The sequence below is a fragment of the Poecile atricapillus genome, chromosome 16, assembly GCF_030490865.1.
Source record: "Poecile atricapillus isolate bPoeAtr1 chromosome 16, bPoeAtr1.hap1, whole genome shotgun sequence".
Classification (NCBI taxonomy): Eukaryota; Metazoa; Chordata; class Aves; order Passeriformes; family Paridae; genus Poecile; species Poecile atricapillus.
The window spans coordinates 2,688,180-2,705,562 of record NC_081264.1 but is presented as its reverse complement, the minus strand read 5'-3'; the positions used below and the strand labels follow the sequence as shown (position 1 = coordinate 2,705,562).

Sequence of the window (17,383 nt, the reverse complement as noted above, 5' to 3'; positions counted from 1 at the left end):
TGTGTGAAATCCTCCGCTACAACAAAGCCACCGTGGTCCCCAGGGGCAGCGCTGGAGCACCGGTGCCACCCCGGGCTGCCCCGCTCGGTGCCCCTGAAGCGATGCCCGGGCGCGGGGCTGGCGCTGCCCAGAAGCCTCATCCCCTCCCCACGCCGAGGCTCCGGCACATCCCCCGTGTCTGCGGGGCCGGCACCCTCCGGCTTCCCCCCACAGGCCGCCCCCGGGGCGGGCCGCGGCCCAGGGCAGCCCGACACCGCCGCGCCGCCCCCCGGGTCCCCACCGTCCACGACGAACTTCTGGGCGTAGCGCTTCAGGTTCTTCCTCTTGATGGAGCAGAAGCTGGGCGGGAAGCAGCCCTCGGCCAGCAGCCGGTAGATGTCCTCGAACTTGCTGCCGTGGCCGCAGGGCTCGGCCGCCACCACCACCTCCCGCTCGGCCTCCGGCAGCGCCGCGTCCATGGCCGGGCCGGGCCGGGCCGGGGCCGCGCTGACCCCGCCGCGCGCGCACCCGGAGCGCGCCCCCGCAGCCCGCGCGCGCCCCCGCCGGGGATTCTCAGGGACCGTCTGCAAATAACCTCGGGCCGGCCGCTGCCGCTCCGAGCACACCCGGCCCGGCCGTGAGGGCTGCGGGGCAGCGGCCTCGCTGCGGGACCGGGCCGCGGTGACGTCACGGAGATGACAAAAACAACGAGCGTCAAACCGGGGAGAACGGGCGAGTTCCGCCGCTTTCCGTTTTTTGCCCCGGTTGGGAATTTGCCGACGCGCCCTCCCGCGGACGGAAACGGAGCCCTTTGAGGGCAGGACCGAGGCGCGTTCGCCGGCAGGAAACATGTCCGCGGGCCGGCCGTTCCGCGGGTGCGCCTGCTTTTTCACCGACAACATCTTCGTGGGGCGGTTCGGGCTCCACGTGCGGTACCGGGACGGGCCGCAGCTCCGCCGGGACCACGGGCGGGTACCGCGGGGGCGGGCGGGGCCGGGGGCAGCGGGCCGTGCCGGTGGCCGCGGCGGTGACGGGCCCGTGTGTTGCAGGCGCTGAGGGAGCGCGGCTGCCGGAGCGAGGAGCAGTTCCGGGAGGTGCTGAGGGAGGTGAGCAGCGGGAGCCCCTCACGGCCAGCGGGCACTCACAGAGCCGCGGGATGGGTTCTGTTGGACCTTGAAACTCATCCAGTGCCACCCCTGCCCTGGGCAGGGACATTCCCCTGTTCCAGGCTGCTCCCAGCCCCTCCAGCCCGGCCTTGGGCACTGCCAGGGATCCAGGGGCAGCCACGACTTCTCTGTGCCAGGGCATTACCCCTCTCACAGGGAGGAAATTTTTCCCTAAATCCCCTCTAACCCTGCCCTCTGTCAGTGTGAAGCCATTCCTTGTGTCCTGGCACTCCATCCCTTGGAAATTGTCTCTCTCCAAGGTTTGTGTTGGTCCCTTCAGGCCTTGCGAGGCCACAGTGAGGTCACCCCAAAGCTTCTCCTCTCCAGGTGAACAAGCCCAGCTCCCTGGGCAGCCCTGGTTCTCCTCAGGGATCCCCTCACCAGGGCTCAGTTCCGAAGGGAGTTTGGGGCGTGCTGGAGCCCCCCAGGCCCGGGGAGCAGCTCCCGGCACCGCGTCCCGATCCACCCCGGTGCCGGGCAGAATCCAGAGGGAAGAATTCCCCGCGGGCGCCCATCGGCGAGGTGTTTATTCAGCCAACACCCTGCAATTAAATGCTGTCATTCAACACATCCCAGCGGCCTCTGAGCCGCTCCCTCCTTGGATTTACTCCGCTGGCTCTCAGTGCCCTGGTTTGTCTTTCCTTATCCCTTCTCCTAAACATTTTTAAAGGCAGTCTGAGATGGGGTCCTACAGAAATTCACCCTTTATCACAGAATCTCTGCTTCTTTCCAGGCTGGGGACAGGGATCTGTCACTCACCAGCTCCAATGTTGCTAAGGGGACAGACATTTTAGGAATTCTTGGCAGAATGATGGTGGCAGTAAATCATACTGTTAATTAAAGCTTTATTAACTGCATATTATGATTCATACAGCACAGAATTTATGAGTAGGACAGCCCAGGATTTTCCCAGGCAGAATCAATGGAGCACAACAAGCAATGTAATTTATAAAACAGCCTCACTTAGGATTTCAAGATCCCAATCTTGGTTTTAATTTATAATCACCTTAAGTCCAAACCACTTTCTAATCATCTCTCTGCAGATCTGCTCAAATATTCATACAAGGTTTGCTGTATCAATATAAACATCATAAAGGAGACCTAAAAATTACATAAACAAATGGGAGTCACTCAGTGCTGGGAGGAGGCAGATGACAGTGGCTGTCCCTGGCTGTGGGAGGTCACAGCTCTCCCTGTCCAGCAGCAATTCCAGCCCCAGTTTCCCACTTAGAACTCGATCCTGATTTTCTGGGCAGTGCTGGGTTACAGATCCCTGCCCTGTGACCCAGTGCCCAGGGACCTTGGGGCTGGGAGGGAGGGGAAGAAGAAGGAAGCTGAGAAATCTGATTTGTCTGCTCGGTTCCCAAGACCTTCAGGACCTGATACTGAGGGCAAGGGAATGAACACAGGAGCTGCTTGGTCCCAGGAAGGGCTGCTCACTCACTCCTCAGCAAGGACTGTTACAAATTAATCTCATGAGGGGGAATTAAACGGGGAAGAGCTGCCTGGATCAGCTGTTTGCTCTGAAAGGGCAGCTTAGCCTGTCTCCACCACACTTAGCAGTAATCCCTTCATGACAGGACTTGTCTTGCTCCCAGCAAATGTCTGTGTTTTGGACAATGCCTCTATTGTCAGAACAAAGCCAGATTCAGGAGGTGTCAGAATGCCTGAAAGGGCTGAAACATCACAGCTCCACTTGACACTTCCACAGCAAAGTCCTCAGTTAGTTTTTAGGCCATCTGTAAAGAGAACATAAACTCCTCTCAGACATTTGGCTTTCCAGATATTTACTGGACTTGTCTTGACCACAGAAAAACAAAGCAAACACTCTGTCCCCCAGAGGTGCCCCCAAACAAAAATAATCGGTTTAAAACAATGAGCAGATTCCCAGAGCTCTTTTACTCAGCCCTGTTGATTTCTGACAGTGTTCTGTTGTTTACTCACAGATTGAGGCAGAAGTGCAGAGAAGAAAAGAGTTAATCCATCAATCAGCAGAACGCAGAGCCATCATCTCCAAGTGCTACAAACCAAAACACCCAGAGGTGTACACCCTGCAGGTACACAGAAGGTTTGGAATCTCTTTTGCACCCCCCAAAAAAATTACCTGATAATTTTATTTTTGCAGTTTATTTCCCCCTCTCCTCGGGACTGCACAGTGCTAAAGCTGCACTGAATTAAAACACAGGGGTAGCATATGAAAACTGGATTTAAAACTTTAAAAACATGACAGCACAGCGTGTTCTCCGGGCAAGATTCCTGGTGTTCCAACCTGAAAAGGCTCTTTGCTGTCATGCCTAGGATAAATCTGGCCAGTTACTCCTAGCAAACCATGCACTGAAGCAAGCAGTAACTTCCCCACCCCACTGGTAAAACACCAGTGACATTCTGCATTTCCTGCCGTGGAATTATCTCGGGTGTGACTCAGCCTTGCTCCCTATTTCCCTGGGAGTCCATTTCCCTCCTGAGCTGTGCAGGCTGATTGTGTCTCTGTGTGTTCTTCCCATCCTTCCCTTGGAATCCAGGATTCCTTCCTGGCCCCAGAGTTTCTGGAAATCGTGAGGTTCTGCACATCTCCAGGTGCTGATCTCCAGGGCCTCCTGAGCTACCTCGAGTCCTTCTCAGGTAAAGAAAACAACACCTCAGTCCCACAGATCCCCCTGGTGACAGCTGTTCCCAAGCCCTGTCTGGAACAGCTCTGCTTTGACACAAGCTGAGGCACACAGGATGTTATTCTCTGCCTGAGGAGGGTCTCTGGAGAGGCAGCAGTTCTGCTCTGAGATCAGAGGCTGTTTTCTGCTTTCCCATCCCAGCCTGCTGATGTCTCACCAGAGGCTCCAGGGCTGGGGTTTTGGCTGTACCACAGCTCACCAGGGAGCCTGCTGAAGGAGCACTGGGAGCCCAGGGAGCTTGATTTTCCTTCCCTGAGTGCTTTGCCATTGCAGACAGCCCCTGTTGGTTAGTCTGGGCTGAAATAGCTTCAGACTAGATTTCAGCCTTTGAAAAAGAGAGCTGGGTTTTCAGCTTCCCTGGAGGCTGCTGTGAAGCTCTCTGCTTACCTGAAATGCTGCCAAGATGCAGAGGGGAAGAGGCAGAGTTGCCTCCTTTCCTCAAGGCAAAGACACCAATGTCTGTGTGCAGAGCTCCTGGCTTTATCCAGGGCACTGGTTCCAGACACAGCCTTCTGCTCTGGAAATGAGGGAGCAGCATGAAAAACACCAAATACACCCCAGAGCTGAGCCCAGGAAATGGTGCCAGCCCTCTGTGCCCTCACTGTCACCAGCACAGTGCAGCTGGACAGGCAGCCAGGAAAACTGGGAGTTCCCCAGCAAACTCTGTCTCCCCTCTGCTGGCAGATAAGAGGATCTACCGACTCCCAGTGTTCACAGAGGAGTTCTGCCAAGCCTTTGTGGATGAGCTGGAGAACTTTGAGCAGTCGGATATGCCCAAAGGCAGGCCCAACACCATGAACAACTACGGGGTAGGACTCATCTCCTGTGCTTCTTTAGGGGTGGAGTTCCCTGTGCTCATCTCCTCACGTCTCACTCCCTCCAGTTCCAAAGTGCCTCTCATTTTACACAGAGCAGTTTGAGTTCAGTGCCCCCGTGGAGTGACAGGGTTGAGGGAACGTTGCAGGGACGAAAGAAAGTGGGAATGCAGGGGAAGGAGTTGGTATCTCAGAGCAAAGAGCACCTTGTGCTTAAGCAAAACAAATTTAAATCAAGGACACGGTTTCTAAAGAAACTTTTGGTCCTATTACTCTGTGTTTTCCCCCATCCCTGTCCACCTTGATCCTCCTTCCTTTTCCTTGTAGCCGGAGCCTTTGCTCCAAAGTGATCTGAGCCAGCAGCAGGGCTGGAGGAGGACAGCAGCTCTGAGGAGCAGCAGCTGTGGCTGCTGAGCTCCTTCCCCTGCTCTCCTCGGCGCAGGTTTTGCTGAACGAGCTGGGCATGGACGAGCCTTTCCTGACGCCGCTGCGGGAGCGGCTCCTGCCCATCACAGCCCTGCTGTACCCGGAGCTGGGAGGGGCCTGCCTGGACAGCCACAAAGCTTTCGTGGTCAAGTACTCCCTGCACGAGGACTTGGACCTCAGCTCGCACTACGACAACGCTGAAGTCACCCTGAACGTCTCCCTGGGGAAAGAATTCACAGAAGGAAATTTGTACTTTGGGGATTTCAACCAGGTACTGAGCACGTCCCACTCACCTCTCCCTCCTCAGCCCCCCAGCTGCAACTCTGTTCTTAAAAAAAACATTATTCACCTCTGGCAGTCAAACCTGCTCTGTCCTTCCCCGTTTTTGCATGGCTTGGCTATACAGGATCCTCTTCAGATGCAATATTCCAATACCAATATTCAGTATTTTAAAGAGAGGACAGATGCAGCTTTGCAGTAAAGTGCAGTGAAACAAAGCACCCCCTCTTTCCACATCTGAAACTGTGAGCAGGGAGGTGCTGAGGGAGAGATTTATTTCAGATGTGACTTCAACCTAAATCTCTAGCACCTGTTTTCAGGGCAAGAGAGGGGCAGAAGCTCCCATACAGCTTCAACTCTATGGGAGCTTTCAACTTTCATTTCAGCTGTTGCTCCCTGGGTGCTGTGGGGGAAAGAGGTGACAAATTTCAACAATCTGAGGGACTCCATGGCGTGACACAGAATCCCTTTGTTCCAGGATCCCACCCCAGTGCCCAAATACATCGAGGTGGAGCACGTTGGAGGCCGGGGGCTGCTGCACCGAGGGGGGCAGATCCACGGGGCCCTGCCCATCGCCTCCGGGCAGCGCTGGAACCTCATCGTGTGGATGAGATCCTCGGCCATCCGAAACCAGCTCTGCCCCATGTGCCGCAGGAAACCCGAGCTGGTGGAGGCCGAGGGCTTTGGGGATGGCTTCACAGAACCCCTGGAGGAGGAGGAGGAGGTGCCACAGACCGTGAATCTCTGTGCCTTGGGGTAGTGGGGGGAGGATGTCCCCACTCCAAATTGCCCAAAGTGCTGTTCTGACCTCCCAGGGCTGCACCCCCGGGCTCTGCTGGGTGCAAGGAGCAGCTCTCACCTTGGGAAGGGATGCTGAGCCAGCCGAGGGCTCAGCTGGGGCTGGAGGACTCTAAGACACACAAACCCCAACTCTGATTCCCTGCAGGAGCTCTGTCAATAATTCCAAGTGGACAGGGGAAACACCCAAAGCTCCTTGGCCTCTCTGCCAACAGCAGCACCCCAGGTCCCACTGGAAATAGGGAAGAATGGTAGAATAAACCATTTCTCTGCTGTTCTTGGGGCCTCCTGTCCTCTGCCACGGGGAGGGGAAGAGCTTTGTGTGGCTTAGGGGCTGGGAAGGATCTGCTCAGGAATGAGATCCAGGTGAGTCACAGTGAGCTGCTGGGAATGGCAGGGAATTCTCATCACTGGATGTCTAAGCCAGGCTCAGAAAAATCCACCAGGAGCAACAGAGGGAGCAGTGATCCCTCCAGGATGGCTGAGACACGTCCCGAGGCTTCTTGGCAGCAGAAACTTCCCTTTCAAAGGTTTTGTGAACTTGATTAAGCAGAGACAGAGCTCGGGGAGCCACCTGCAGCAGAGTAAAACTTCCCAGGACAAGATGTACATTTAACTCCTTTTGCTTTAGTTACATGAGCAAGTGAAAATATAAAATAACTCTGCCAACCCAGAGGCAGCAACAGACGAGGTCTGGGGCTTAATTTGGCACCAAGATCCCCCAGGAACTGATGGATTAGAAGGGTCCAGTGCTTTTCCCTCCTTCCTTCCAGCTGGCTGAAAGCAGGAGATTCTTCCATCTACTAAACAAACTAAGGAAGCCAATTATTGTCTGATTTGGTGTCTGCATTTGCCTCCCTGGAAAACGAACTCGATATATTGGATAGATGCTGCTGCATTTACAAGGAAGGGGCTTTTCCCTTTATCTGTTGAGTGCAGTAATCACAGCCCACGGCTCATCACATCGGTAATTGTGGAGGGCTGAACGTGAGCGGGTGCAGCTCGCACAAAAGGTGTTTATTGCGGCTCCTCCAGCGGAGCCGCTGGATTTTGGCTGGGGCTGCCCTTGGCACAGGGCGCTGATGAGCTTCTCATTAGCAAAGCTCATTAAAATTACAGCGAGGGAAGGAAACCGGCGGTTGTATCTGAGCGAGGAGCTGCTATCAAGAAACGCCGTCTCGAAGCCTTTATCTCGTTCACTGGCGAACGTGAGCGCTCCCAATCCGCCCGAATTCACCCCAAAAACTGAGCTCGGTGGGGGCGAGGCGGCTCCCGGAACCAAAGAGCGCGGTCCGGCTGCCGCCCGGCCCCGCGCGCGGCGGACGGAGGCGGGAGGCGGCCAGCGCGGTCCCGGCGGCGGGAGCCCCGCTCGGGGCGGCGGGGCCCGGCCCGGTGAGTCCCCGCTCCCTCCCGCTCCCCTCACCTGCGGCGGGGCCGGCCCGGCCCGGCCCGGGACACCGGAGAAGGGCGGGCCGGAGGGGCCACAGGCCCGAGCGTTGCGGCGGCCCCGGGGGGGCTGATAAAGAGCTGCGCACTTAAAGGGGCCGCGCCTGGAGCCGCGCGCGTAGAACGCCTCGCGCTGAGCTCTTAAAGGGCCAGCACACCTTTTGCTGAACTCTTAAAGGGCCAGCACACCTTTTGCTGAGCTCTTAAAGGGCCAGCACACCTTTTGCTGAGCTCTTAAAGGGCCAGCACACCTTTTGCTGAGCTCTTAAAGGGCCAGCACATCATTTGCTGAGCTCTTAAAGGGCCAGCGCACCTTTTGCTGAACTCTTAAAGGGCCAGCACATCTTTTGCTGAACTCTTAAAGGGCCAGCGCACCTTTTGCTGAACTCTTAAAGGGCCAGCACATCTTTTGCTGAACTCTTAAAGGGCCAGCGCATGTCGTGCTGAGCTCTTAAAGGGCCAGCGCACCTTTTGCTGAACTCTTAAAGGGCCAGCGCATGTCGTGCTGAGCTCTTAAAGGGCCAGCGCACCTCGGCCGTGCAGGGGTGAGGGCAGGGACAGCCCCTGCAGCTGCCCAGGGCAGAGCTGGGCGGGCAGGAGGAGTCGCTGAGGTGTCAGGGTGGGGCTGAGAGCTCGGCCTGGGGCAGGGCCAGCCTGGGATGCTGCTGGGATGGGGATTCCTCACCCCCAGCTCCAGATCCATTGATCCTGCTGCTGTGGATGTATTAAAGTGGGGTTTTTCTTCCTGCTGCCACAGCCAGAAGGGGAAGATCCGAGTCCCAAACGCTGTCCCCAGCAAGGCTCTGGTGCAAGGGGCAGCTTCTGGGTGTGTGCATGGAGGACTCTCATGCTCTGAAATCTCCCTGTGTGCATAATGGTTGTGATTGGTTGTTGGTTTTTTTTTCTGATTGAAATTTCCCTATGGAAATCAATCAAAGATCTGATTCACTTGGGAGGAAATCCAAGTTGCTGCCCGGGACTGTCGAGGTGGTAAACAAACAATTCATTAAATTGGAAGGTGGCTGTGAGAAAGCGTTTCCCAGCTCCTGCCCTGCCCCCGGTGCCAGTTTGTTTGTTAAATTAACGAGAGCACGGATCACACTGGCCTGGGGCTGCTGGCATCCCTGGGGCTGATGGACGGGGGTGCCAGCTCAGTGCAGCATCTGTTTTCTAAGAGTAAATTGGAATATTAAAAATTCATTCTTCCCCTTGGCTGGTGCCTGCTCCCAGCGTTTGAAGTGACGGGGTGATTGACTCGGGGAGGACGTTTTGTTCTGCTGGCTGTGGCTGCAGTATCCATCACCCTCTGCCCGTGTCTGGCTGTGCTGCAGCATCTCCTGGTGCCCACCCACGGGCACAGCCCTGCTGCACAAACAGCCCCAGGCCCCTCTGTGCCCGCCCCATCCTCCGGGGACAAACAGCAGCAGCACGGGGAGAACCTGCTGGAAGGTTGTCCCCTGCTTGGGGACAGTTGTCTGAGGCAGGTGAGGGCTGCTGGGGATGGCAGTGCTGTCCCTGTGCCAGCTCCCTGCCATGGTGGGGGTGGTGAAATTCCACGTGGCCATTTTGGGAGAGCCCTCACCATCGTGGGACGGGGTTTGACAGGAGCAGGGGCAGAGTTTGACAGGAGCAGGTTTTCCAGGGCTGTTGGCTCAGATTGAAGGATTTTGGGGCTGCTGGGCAGGGTTGGTCCCCCCGTGGCTCTGATGTGACCCCTCCCCTCCAGGAGCTGCCATGGCCCACAGCCGCTCTCGGAAGCGATCGCGGAGCAGGAGCAAAAGCGATTCCCGGAGCAGGCGGGAGAGGAAGGAGAAGAAAAGGAGGAAGAGCAGCAAGGACTCGCAGCGGGGCAGCAGCTCTCCACCAAGGAAGAGGATCTCTGGCTCTCACGGACACAAATCGAGTTTGGCAGCAGCCAGGGAAGGTGGGGGAAGGCCCTGAGCCTGTGCTTTCACCACATTACCCTAGGGCAGGTGCACAGAGAGGGCTGGGGGGGGAGAAGAGGATCCCTGGGTTTAGTTGGTGTCTGTCACCTTGTCCTGCACTTGATGCCCACTTTGGTCTCGTTGTGACAAGTGCAGAGCCCTCAGTCCCTCTGTGAGCTGATCTGGCACCACAGAGCACCCTGGGTTGGACTCTGTGCCCTGTGCTCTGCGGGCACAGAGGGGAATTCCAGGCAGGAAAGAAACCAGGCTGGGATGGGATAAACCAACATCTCTGCTGCTGCAGGGCCAGGGCTGCTCCACACACCCTCTTCTTGTGTATTGCAGAAAAAAAGAAGGAAGGAAAGGACAAAAAGAAGAGGAAGGCCAGTACCTCTTCCTCTGGGACATCTTCGTCCACCAGCTCTTCCTCATCTTCCTCCAGCTCCTCTTCTGATGACTCCAGTGACAGCGACTCCAAAATGAAGAAGAGTCAAGACAGCAAAAAAAAGCGAGTGAAACAGAAAGACAAAAAGAAGAGGAAGAAGAAGAAAAAAATAAAGAAGAAATCCAAAAAGAAGGCAAAGGAGAGAGCAAAGGAGGAGAAAGCCAAGGCAGAAGAGGTGCCCGGCCCCTCGCTGGAGCAGTGGCAGAAGGAATCAGCGGTGGACTCTGGGCCAGGTAAGGATGCTCTTTCCCTCCTGCTGGTCCCTGTGCACACGGGAGCTGCGCTGTCCCCAGGGGACTGAGGGAAGCAGGGCTGTGGACAGGGGGGAGCCCCAGGCTCTCCTCCCTCCTATGTACAGTGCCCACCTTTGAGCCACCCTCAGAGATTGGTTTGTAAAGTGTTAGGGTGGAGTTTATAGATGTGACTGGGGAAGAAAGATGCCAAATGGAAGGACACAGTCAGCAGTAACATCCTGGTGAAGCTGGTCCTGGCTCTGGGATGTGGAGTGTCCCTTTCTTTGCTTGGTTTGTCACTGTACCCCGAATCCTGCTGGGAACTGGGTGTGGAATGTTGTCTGTGGACTGAAGCCCAGGTGCTGTGCCCTTTTCCTGGAGCACAGCTCTGACTGAGCACTGCATTCCAGCTCTGACAGATGAACAGAAATCCCGGATCCAGGCTATGAAGCCAATGACAAAGGAGGAGTGGGACGCGAGGCAGAGCGTCATAAGGAGAGTGGTGGATCCCGAAACGGGGAGAACCAGGTATGACCTGGGGAAAAGGGAGAGGGGTTGTCCATTCCCATCCATGCTGAGTGGGCTGGAGGCCTGGCCATGGCACTGCAGCACCACAGCTGGAGCCAGGCCCCCTTGAGCAGCAAAGGCCGGAGCCAACCCCTCACAGATCTTCCCTCATCAGGCCTGGTGTGACTTGCCCAGAAAGTGACACAATGACACCAAATCATTGATATGTGCTGGAGCTCCACACAAGGGACACTGGGCTGTGTCCCAGTATCCCACTGCTGCATCCACTTACCTTCAGCTCCAAAGCCGTGGGCCCTGGTTAACACCCAGGTGGGAATGAGGAGCATGTGCCCTGTGGGGTTACAGACAGCGATCAAACCCAAGTTCATTTAGCTGCCAAATAGAAATGACCCAGTTTTTAATAAACTGCATCTTCTCAGCAAGCAGAAAACGTCATGCTGAAGAGAATTGGGTATGACAAGTCCAGTCTTAAAATAGAAGGCAGCCTGCAGGGCTCAGGGAGGTGTGGAACAAAGGTCGGTTCCCTGTAAGGCACGTAATGAAGACAATTAAATTTCTGTTCATGTTTGGAGGTGTGAGCCGCCTCCAACACTGCTTGGAATTTGCTCAGCAAGATGCTCCCTGGCCTGGCTGCATTTCAGGCCCAAACTGGCTCCTGTTCCTGAATGGTTTTGCAGTTTCCTGGGGCAGCCAGGACCACACCTGAACTCAATTGAAAAAAAACAAGAGGTTTTGCATGGGTTGGGGCACTGTGGGTTGTAGGGTGAGAGGGGATGCTTTTCTCAGGAATGTTTTCCTGTGCCAGTGTGACTGACTGCACACAGCAGGCAGTGCCCACAGCCTGGGGCAGGGCCAGCTGGCTCTCAGTTCTCAGGGGAGCACTCCTGTCCTTGCTGCAGTGTGGTGACATTAATCCCACTATGGCAATGCTGTGCTGTTGAAGCTTGATACAAAAACAAAGTCACAAAATCCAGTGTCAGGGGTGGGTCAGCTCTGGCCTTGCCAGGAGGTGCATCAGCCCAGCACCTGCAGGTGCCCTTGGGGTGGGGGACAGCAGCTTTGCAGCTGCAGGAACTTGCCAGTACCCTCATGGCTCCTGGGGCTGTGCTTGACTTGCAGGCTCATTAAGGGGGACGGAGAAGTCCTGGAAGAAATCGTCAGCAAGGAGAGACACAAGGAGATTAACAAGGTAGTGGGACCTGCATGGGGTGGCTGGGCACAGCCAGGGAGCTGCTGCACCCAGAGGGGTTGTGTTTCCACCCTGGGGACAAGCTGAGCCCTGGCAGCACCACCAGGGCCCCGGGGTGGTGCTGGAGGTGCTGCAGCCCTGGGCAGGGAGTGCTGTGAGTGCTGTTTCCCCTGCAGCAAGCCACTCGTGGGGATGGGCTGGCCTTCCAGGTGAGGACGGGGATGCTGCAGTGAGGGCAGGCACCAGCCAGCCCAGGGGCCCGTCCTGCTGCCCCTGCCAGCCCAGGGGAGCCTCTGCCTCTGGAGCACGCAGACAGCACCGTGTCAAGATGTTCCCCAGGGGCCCTTTCCAGCTGCTCTGTAAGTTACTGACTGGGAAGGAGAGCGACTTTAGGGGTTCACCTCCCAGTAACAGCTTCTCCCCTCCCTGTCCCAGCTCAGGCCAGTGTGGCTGTAATGTACCTGAGCCATTTGCCCCAGTGCTCCTCTGGATGCTGGAGGAGCTCAGCAGCACCCAGGGGACAGACACCCTCAGGGTGCTCTGGGCTTTGGGGGGCAGGAGCCAATGCTGTGGCCAGGACAGGGTGTGTACACCAGGGCCACAAAGCACACAGTTGGCTTCCACTTCTTCCCTTCAGGGGCTGCCCATGGCCCTTTCCTTGCTGGATCTGGCTCACGGGCCCTTTGCACTCACTGACCCTGCTCAGAGTGGAGTGGCTGTGGCTCTGCTCAGGCTGCAGCTCCCCTGAGAGCCTCCCTCCACTCCACTGCGCCCCTGGGGCTTCTCCCAACCTTCCTGCAGCTTCACCTCCTCGGGCAGGGGAGCGCTGACCTGGCACACTGCACTGTGCAGGTGGTGCTTTGTGGAGGGGTGGCTTTGCCTTGCTCCTGCATGCAGCTCATGTCCCTTCCCCACAGCACAGGCCCCAGGCAGCGCTGGGGCTCTGGGCTTCTCAGGGCCCAGGGCTGCTCTGAAGCAAACACAGCAGCCTTTTCCCTTGCTGGAAACTGTAAAAAAACAGAAGGACAAATGGGTTAAAGGACAAATGGGTCCTGCAGGATCTCTGCAGAGGGTTTCCACGTTCTGTTCATGGCTGTAACCCCATTAAACTGGCACCTGCTCACATTTTATGACTTGTCCATTTCTAGAGTATTCCCCCACCCCCAAAAAAAAGCAGACAGAGAAGAGCCTTCCCATTTCTTTAATCTGTGTAACTCACAATGATACTGTACACGAAGCACACCAGGCATTGGAACGATGCACTAACAGCAAGGAGGAGAAGGAAGTTGTACAGAAGGTTTGCCACACACAAGCGAGTCATCGGCACTGCACACGCGGGGCGTACCCGGCGCCCTCGGGCATCCCCCCGCTGGCTCCCCACACACAGCTGGTACCCCTAGAGCAATTTTTTATAAATAAAATATAACTAACATTGTTGGAATATAAAATTGACAGTCGAGGGTATCAACAGGCAGAGGGAGGGGACCGTAAGGCTTCTAGAACTAATAGGAAATGCAGCAAACAGTGGCGATACCTGAAGAAGGGGCTGCTACAGCAAGCACGGCGGCTGCTGGGCGGGCGGGAGGGTGGTGGTGACCCTTTGGCTGATTTCTGCTCTGGGCTCGTGCCCCCAACGCTGTAAACGGTTTTTGGTATTAGGATTTCGCCTCATCTGACAGAGTGATCTGAGCAAACCCAGGGAAACGACTCGGAGGGAATGCACGGGCTCCTCACTGGTTTTTTAAAAGACTTTAAAGGGACAGCATCAGGTAGAAAGTCTGGCCTAAGGGTGCAGTAATATAAAAAGCTGCTTTTCATAAAAAATCTGAGCTCAGCAGCAGAGTTTGATTCCCATGGAAACAGAAAAGCAACCCCAAAGCCCGAGGCTGTGTTGTGCTGATGTGCAGAACAGGACGTGGGCTGGCGCCGAGGGCTGCCCAGACAACGGCCGAGGGAGGAGGACAAGAAACTTCCCATTCTCTCCTTTCAAAGCAAACAAGTTACTCGTAACAAGGATAAATTAGGTCTTTCCCCTGACAGCGCCCCTTTAGTAAGGATGGAATATACATTCATCTTTCCCTCACCACGTCCAGACGGATCCTCTTCCATACACGTGGAAAGGCATCGGGTCACATGCATTGCTCTCCAAAACAGCTCGGGACAAACAGGTTATAAACACAGAGTTAAACTATTGCTATTGTTCTGTGAGTGCTCATCTCTGCTTCAGAGGGATGAGTGCCAGATGGGGGCGGCTGAGGATTGAGCGATGGAGACGGGGATGGACTGAGTCTGTGAAGAAAAACTTAGTGGCATTATTTCCTGGTAACTACACCCACCTCCCGGGGTATTATTGCAGCAATAAAGGTCCTGCTCTACAATTGCTTCTCCGTGTTGGATCCGTACAATGGCAACGGATGGGGGGCCAGGGAAAGGACCTGGGCAAGGTTCAAGAAGCTCAACAGAGGATGAGGACGGAGGTGCTGTGATTGTCAGGCTAACTGGTTAGGAGCTGTTTAAAACATGGAGTGATGGAGAAGGTGAGTATCATATTGCACTTCTGCATTCATTGACAGTTACATTGAACTTGGTCCATAAAATAATTGCTTTGTACATAATGCCTGAAACAAAAAGCTACATTTTTAAAATATTAATAAACCCTGAAGGTTCCAGTCCCTCCAGACATTTTTTTTTTTCCTCTACATAAATAAATAACTTTCAATTTTATATATCCACTTTTTATGTTGAACATTTACATTCGCCTCTGTTTTACACTATCTACACATAAGAAAATGTGAACATCTCGTCAACACTGGAAAATGTACAGATCATGCCTCGGTTCTGGACTTGGAGGAAAGGTGAATTTTGCAAAGGCCATATCCAAATTTGCAGAAATTATTTAGTGATGTGGTTTGGTGACTTCACAGGATCGATTGTGGCTTGGCTTCCTGCTCAGATGGCATCTGTTTGATAGAACATTCGGCTAGCAAAAAGCTGGGACAAATTCACATTGTTTACAAACCCAGTAAAAGCTCTGGATGTACATTCAGAGAGAGCCAAGCTGAGTCAGCAGAAAGGGAAGTCAGTTTCTGGTAACAAAAAGTCATCAGGTACATTCTGTAATTGGATAATTACCAAAGAGAAGTGGTTTAAACGTTTTGCAGTCGGGTCTGAGCGCTCCAGGGGCTCGGATGCCGGCGGCAGCTCTGCACTGTCCCTGCTCTGCCTCGGCCTGGACCCTCCACACCACGAACACATGAGTTGGATGAGTTGGGTTTGTCTACTGTGGCCCAGAGGCAGTGAGCAGAGCAGCGTTCACAGTGCTGTGTATCTCAGTGCGGCCGTCCTGCACCGTTCTTATTGAAACTGGTAAGAAAATGAAGCAGCCAGTCTAAAAAATTCTCTGTTATAAATAAGATCCTCGTAAGTAGAAAGTGATACAAAGACAGGAAGGTGTGGTGGGGAAAGCAGGGTTACACACAGTCGGGGAGCTCGGTAGGACTATAAAATCTCCACATCAAGAGGCCAACTGGAGTCTGTAATGGGCACCCCGGAGCCCCCCGTGTGGTGCCCCTCGCCCCAGGAGGTGTGTGCGAGGAGGGAACCTTCACTGGCCCCGTGAGGGACAGGACTGAGGGGCTTTTTGGCAAGCCCTGGCTCCAGGCACTGTTCCCTGTCCCTGTGTGGTGTCACCGGGGTGCCAGCCCTCTGCCACGCGCCCGCCGGCTCGCTCCAGCAGCACAAACCCAGCGTCTCAGGCACATCCACTGAGAAACACACCAGAAAAATTAAGATATGGCCTTTTCTTAAGGTTGCCTGACATTGTTGGCACACTTCCTTACAGTCTCCTTACTGCTGGAAAAACTTCTGCACAGATTGTTTGTTGTTTTTTTTAAATATATACATATATATGTGTGTGTGTATATAATGTATAGATATCCACACACACCCTGGCTTAACAATATTTCATTGTCATGCACTACAAACACTGGTGTAGCTACATGAGATGGTAACAGGTTTCCATTCTAAAAATCATCAGTGCAAAAAACAATGAGGTTTTACAGTTCAGTAACTATAGGTAAAAGAAGCGAGTCTAGTTCCCATGAAAGCTGCTACTGAACTTGGAGAGAACCTGGGAAGAAAAAAGGTCTCAGAGGTGGGTGTTGAGAGAGTCAGACCCTGCATTTGGATGAGAAGAACTGCAATGCAATCCAGCTGCTGAGTGCCTTCAGCTGCTTCCAAATATATGGTGGTTACTTGTTGGAAATAATACATAGTGAGACTATTTGGAGACTTTAACAGCAAATTAAGTGTCTGAGGTCTGTAACAGCTCAAACAAAATAGCTTGTATTCCTCTTTTAATAGGTGAACACATTAAATTCCATCGGCTTCTAAAAGGTCTCTAAAAAATAACAGTAATAACAATAATGACCCCGCTGTCTTGGGCACGAATCTGCCGACATTCTGCCTCTGCCAACGGCATGGATGCAGCTTCAGCTTTGCACTGCACCAGCTCCTCGGGAAAGTGGCTGCACGTGGAGCTCTCTGTCCAGGAAAAGCTCTCGGTCGCTCTGCCTGGCACAGCCCACGGCAAATCCCCAGCTGGGGCCGGGGGAGCGGCGCGTTACCCGACCCCAGAGCCCCCAGTCTGACTCCTGGGACAGCCCAGAACAGCTCCCCCAGCCTCATGCCCTGTTCCTGCGGCTCTGAGGACAGCACTCGGTCACCGTGTCGGAGCGATGGCTAACAAGGCGAGGAGGCACGTATTTACAGTCACTGACCCTGGATGAGAGAAGGAGGCAGGAGAGAGCGCCGTCCTGATCTGGAGACTTCCCCCCGATTTCCAGCTGTTCCTCGGGCTCACGCCGCACAAACCTGACGCTCCCGCTGCAAGGCCTGCACGTTCTGTGTGGGAAACATCCCGTCTCTTCCCAGAACACCGTGTTATTAGAGTAGCACCATATTTACCCTTCCAGCCCGAAACACTGGCCTCGTCCCTCTTTCCTTTTGTTTTCTCCTCCGGTGGCTGCAGCTGACAATCCTGGCTCTGGCCTGGCTACTTCTGCCCCAAGAGGCCGGACTCCAGGCGGGACGCGGCGCTGCGGCCCCAGCAGCCCGTGGCGATGCTCATGCTCCTTTGGCTGCGCTCCCTGTCCCTGTCCTTGTCGCTGTCCGACTGGCTCTGGGTGCGCTCGGGCCGGTGGCCGGCGCCGCTGGCCGAGGGCTGGGCGGAGATGGTCCGCAGCAGGTGGTTCCTCTTGCGCAGGAACTCGGCCTGGCTGGGCAGCCTGAAGCTGCCCTTGCGCAGCGCCATGCGCGTGGTATTCTTGGCGGGGCGCGCGCGGTGGTTGTACTCCAGCTGGGCCAGGTGGGCTGCGTAGCCCTCCGTGATGAACTGCGGGGCGAGGGCAGCGTTAGACAGGTGGGACACGTTTCCCTGAAAGCCACTGGCAGCCAGGTACGTTCGCTCTGCCGGCTTCTCCGGGGT

General features: G+C 55.2%; 3 protein-coding genes across 19 annotated transcripts in view; 2 read left to right on the top strand and 1 right to left on the bottom strand.

Annotated features, from left to right (window-relative positions):
- The first annotated feature begins 701 nt into the window (after positions 1–701).
- Positions 702–7,159, top strand: OGFOD2 (2-oxoglutarate and iron dependent oxygenase domain containing 2). 3 transcript variants are annotated; one of them, XM_058851333.1, is made up of 7 exons: positions 702–951; positions 1,029–1,085; positions 3,092–3,202; positions 3,668–3,767; positions 4,499–4,623; positions 5,072–5,326; positions 5,813–7,150. In XM_058851333.1, the coding sequence occupies exons 1-7, from the start codon at positions 829–831 to the stop codon at positions 6,092–6,094; spliced, it is 1,053 nt and encodes a 350-aa protein (XP_058707316.1). In that variant the 5' UTR covers positions 702–828; the 3' UTR covers positions 6,095–7,150. The 3 variants fall into 3 exon arrangements, with proteins under 3 accessions (XP_058707316.1, XP_058707318.1, XP_058707317.1); XM_058851334.1 differs by having other exon boundaries at positions 727–854; positions 3,092–3,213; positions 5,813–7,157; XM_058851335.1 differs by lacking the exon at positions 3,668–3,767 and having other exon boundaries at positions 726–854; positions 5,813–7,159.
- Positions 7,160–7,417: 258 nt separating this feature from the next.
- ARL6IP4 (ADP ribosylation factor like GTPase 6 interacting protein 4) lies at positions 7,418–16,924 on the top strand. Of its 4 annotated transcripts, none has more exons than XR_009278926.1 (7): positions 7,418–7,524; positions 9,305–9,502; positions 9,849–10,181; positions 10,592–10,709; positions 11,829–11,898; positions 12,075–12,257; positions 13,558–16,924. XR_009278926.1 is itself a non-coding variant. In XM_058851332.1 (6 exons), exons 2-6 carry the CDS (start codon positions 9,313–9,315, stop codon positions 12,129–12,131), a joined length of 768 nt encoding a protein of 255 aa, XP_058707315.1. In that variant the 5' UTR covers positions 7,418–7,524; positions 9,305–9,312; the 3' UTR covers positions 12,132–13,023. The 4 variants fall into 4 exon arrangements, 1 of the variants encoding a protein (XP_058707315.1); XR_009278924.1 differs by having other exon boundaries at positions 13,137–16,924; XR_009278925.1 differs by lacking the exon at positions 13,558–16,924 and adding an exon at positions 12,536–13,023.
- PITPNM2 (phosphatidylinositol transfer protein membrane associated 2) overlaps positions 13,083–17,383 on the bottom strand; it is a 123,934-nt gene continuing 119,633 nt past the window's right edge. For all 12 annotated transcript variants that reach the window (XM_058851304.1, XM_058851314.1, XM_058851311.1 and 9 more), the window contains one exon: positions 13,083–17,290. In XM_058851304.1, the coding sequence (XP_058707287.1) occupies positions 16,952–17,290 (339 nt within the window). In that variant the 3' untranslated portion in view covers positions 13,083–16,951. The remainder of the gene's footprint in view (positions 17,291–17,383) is intronic.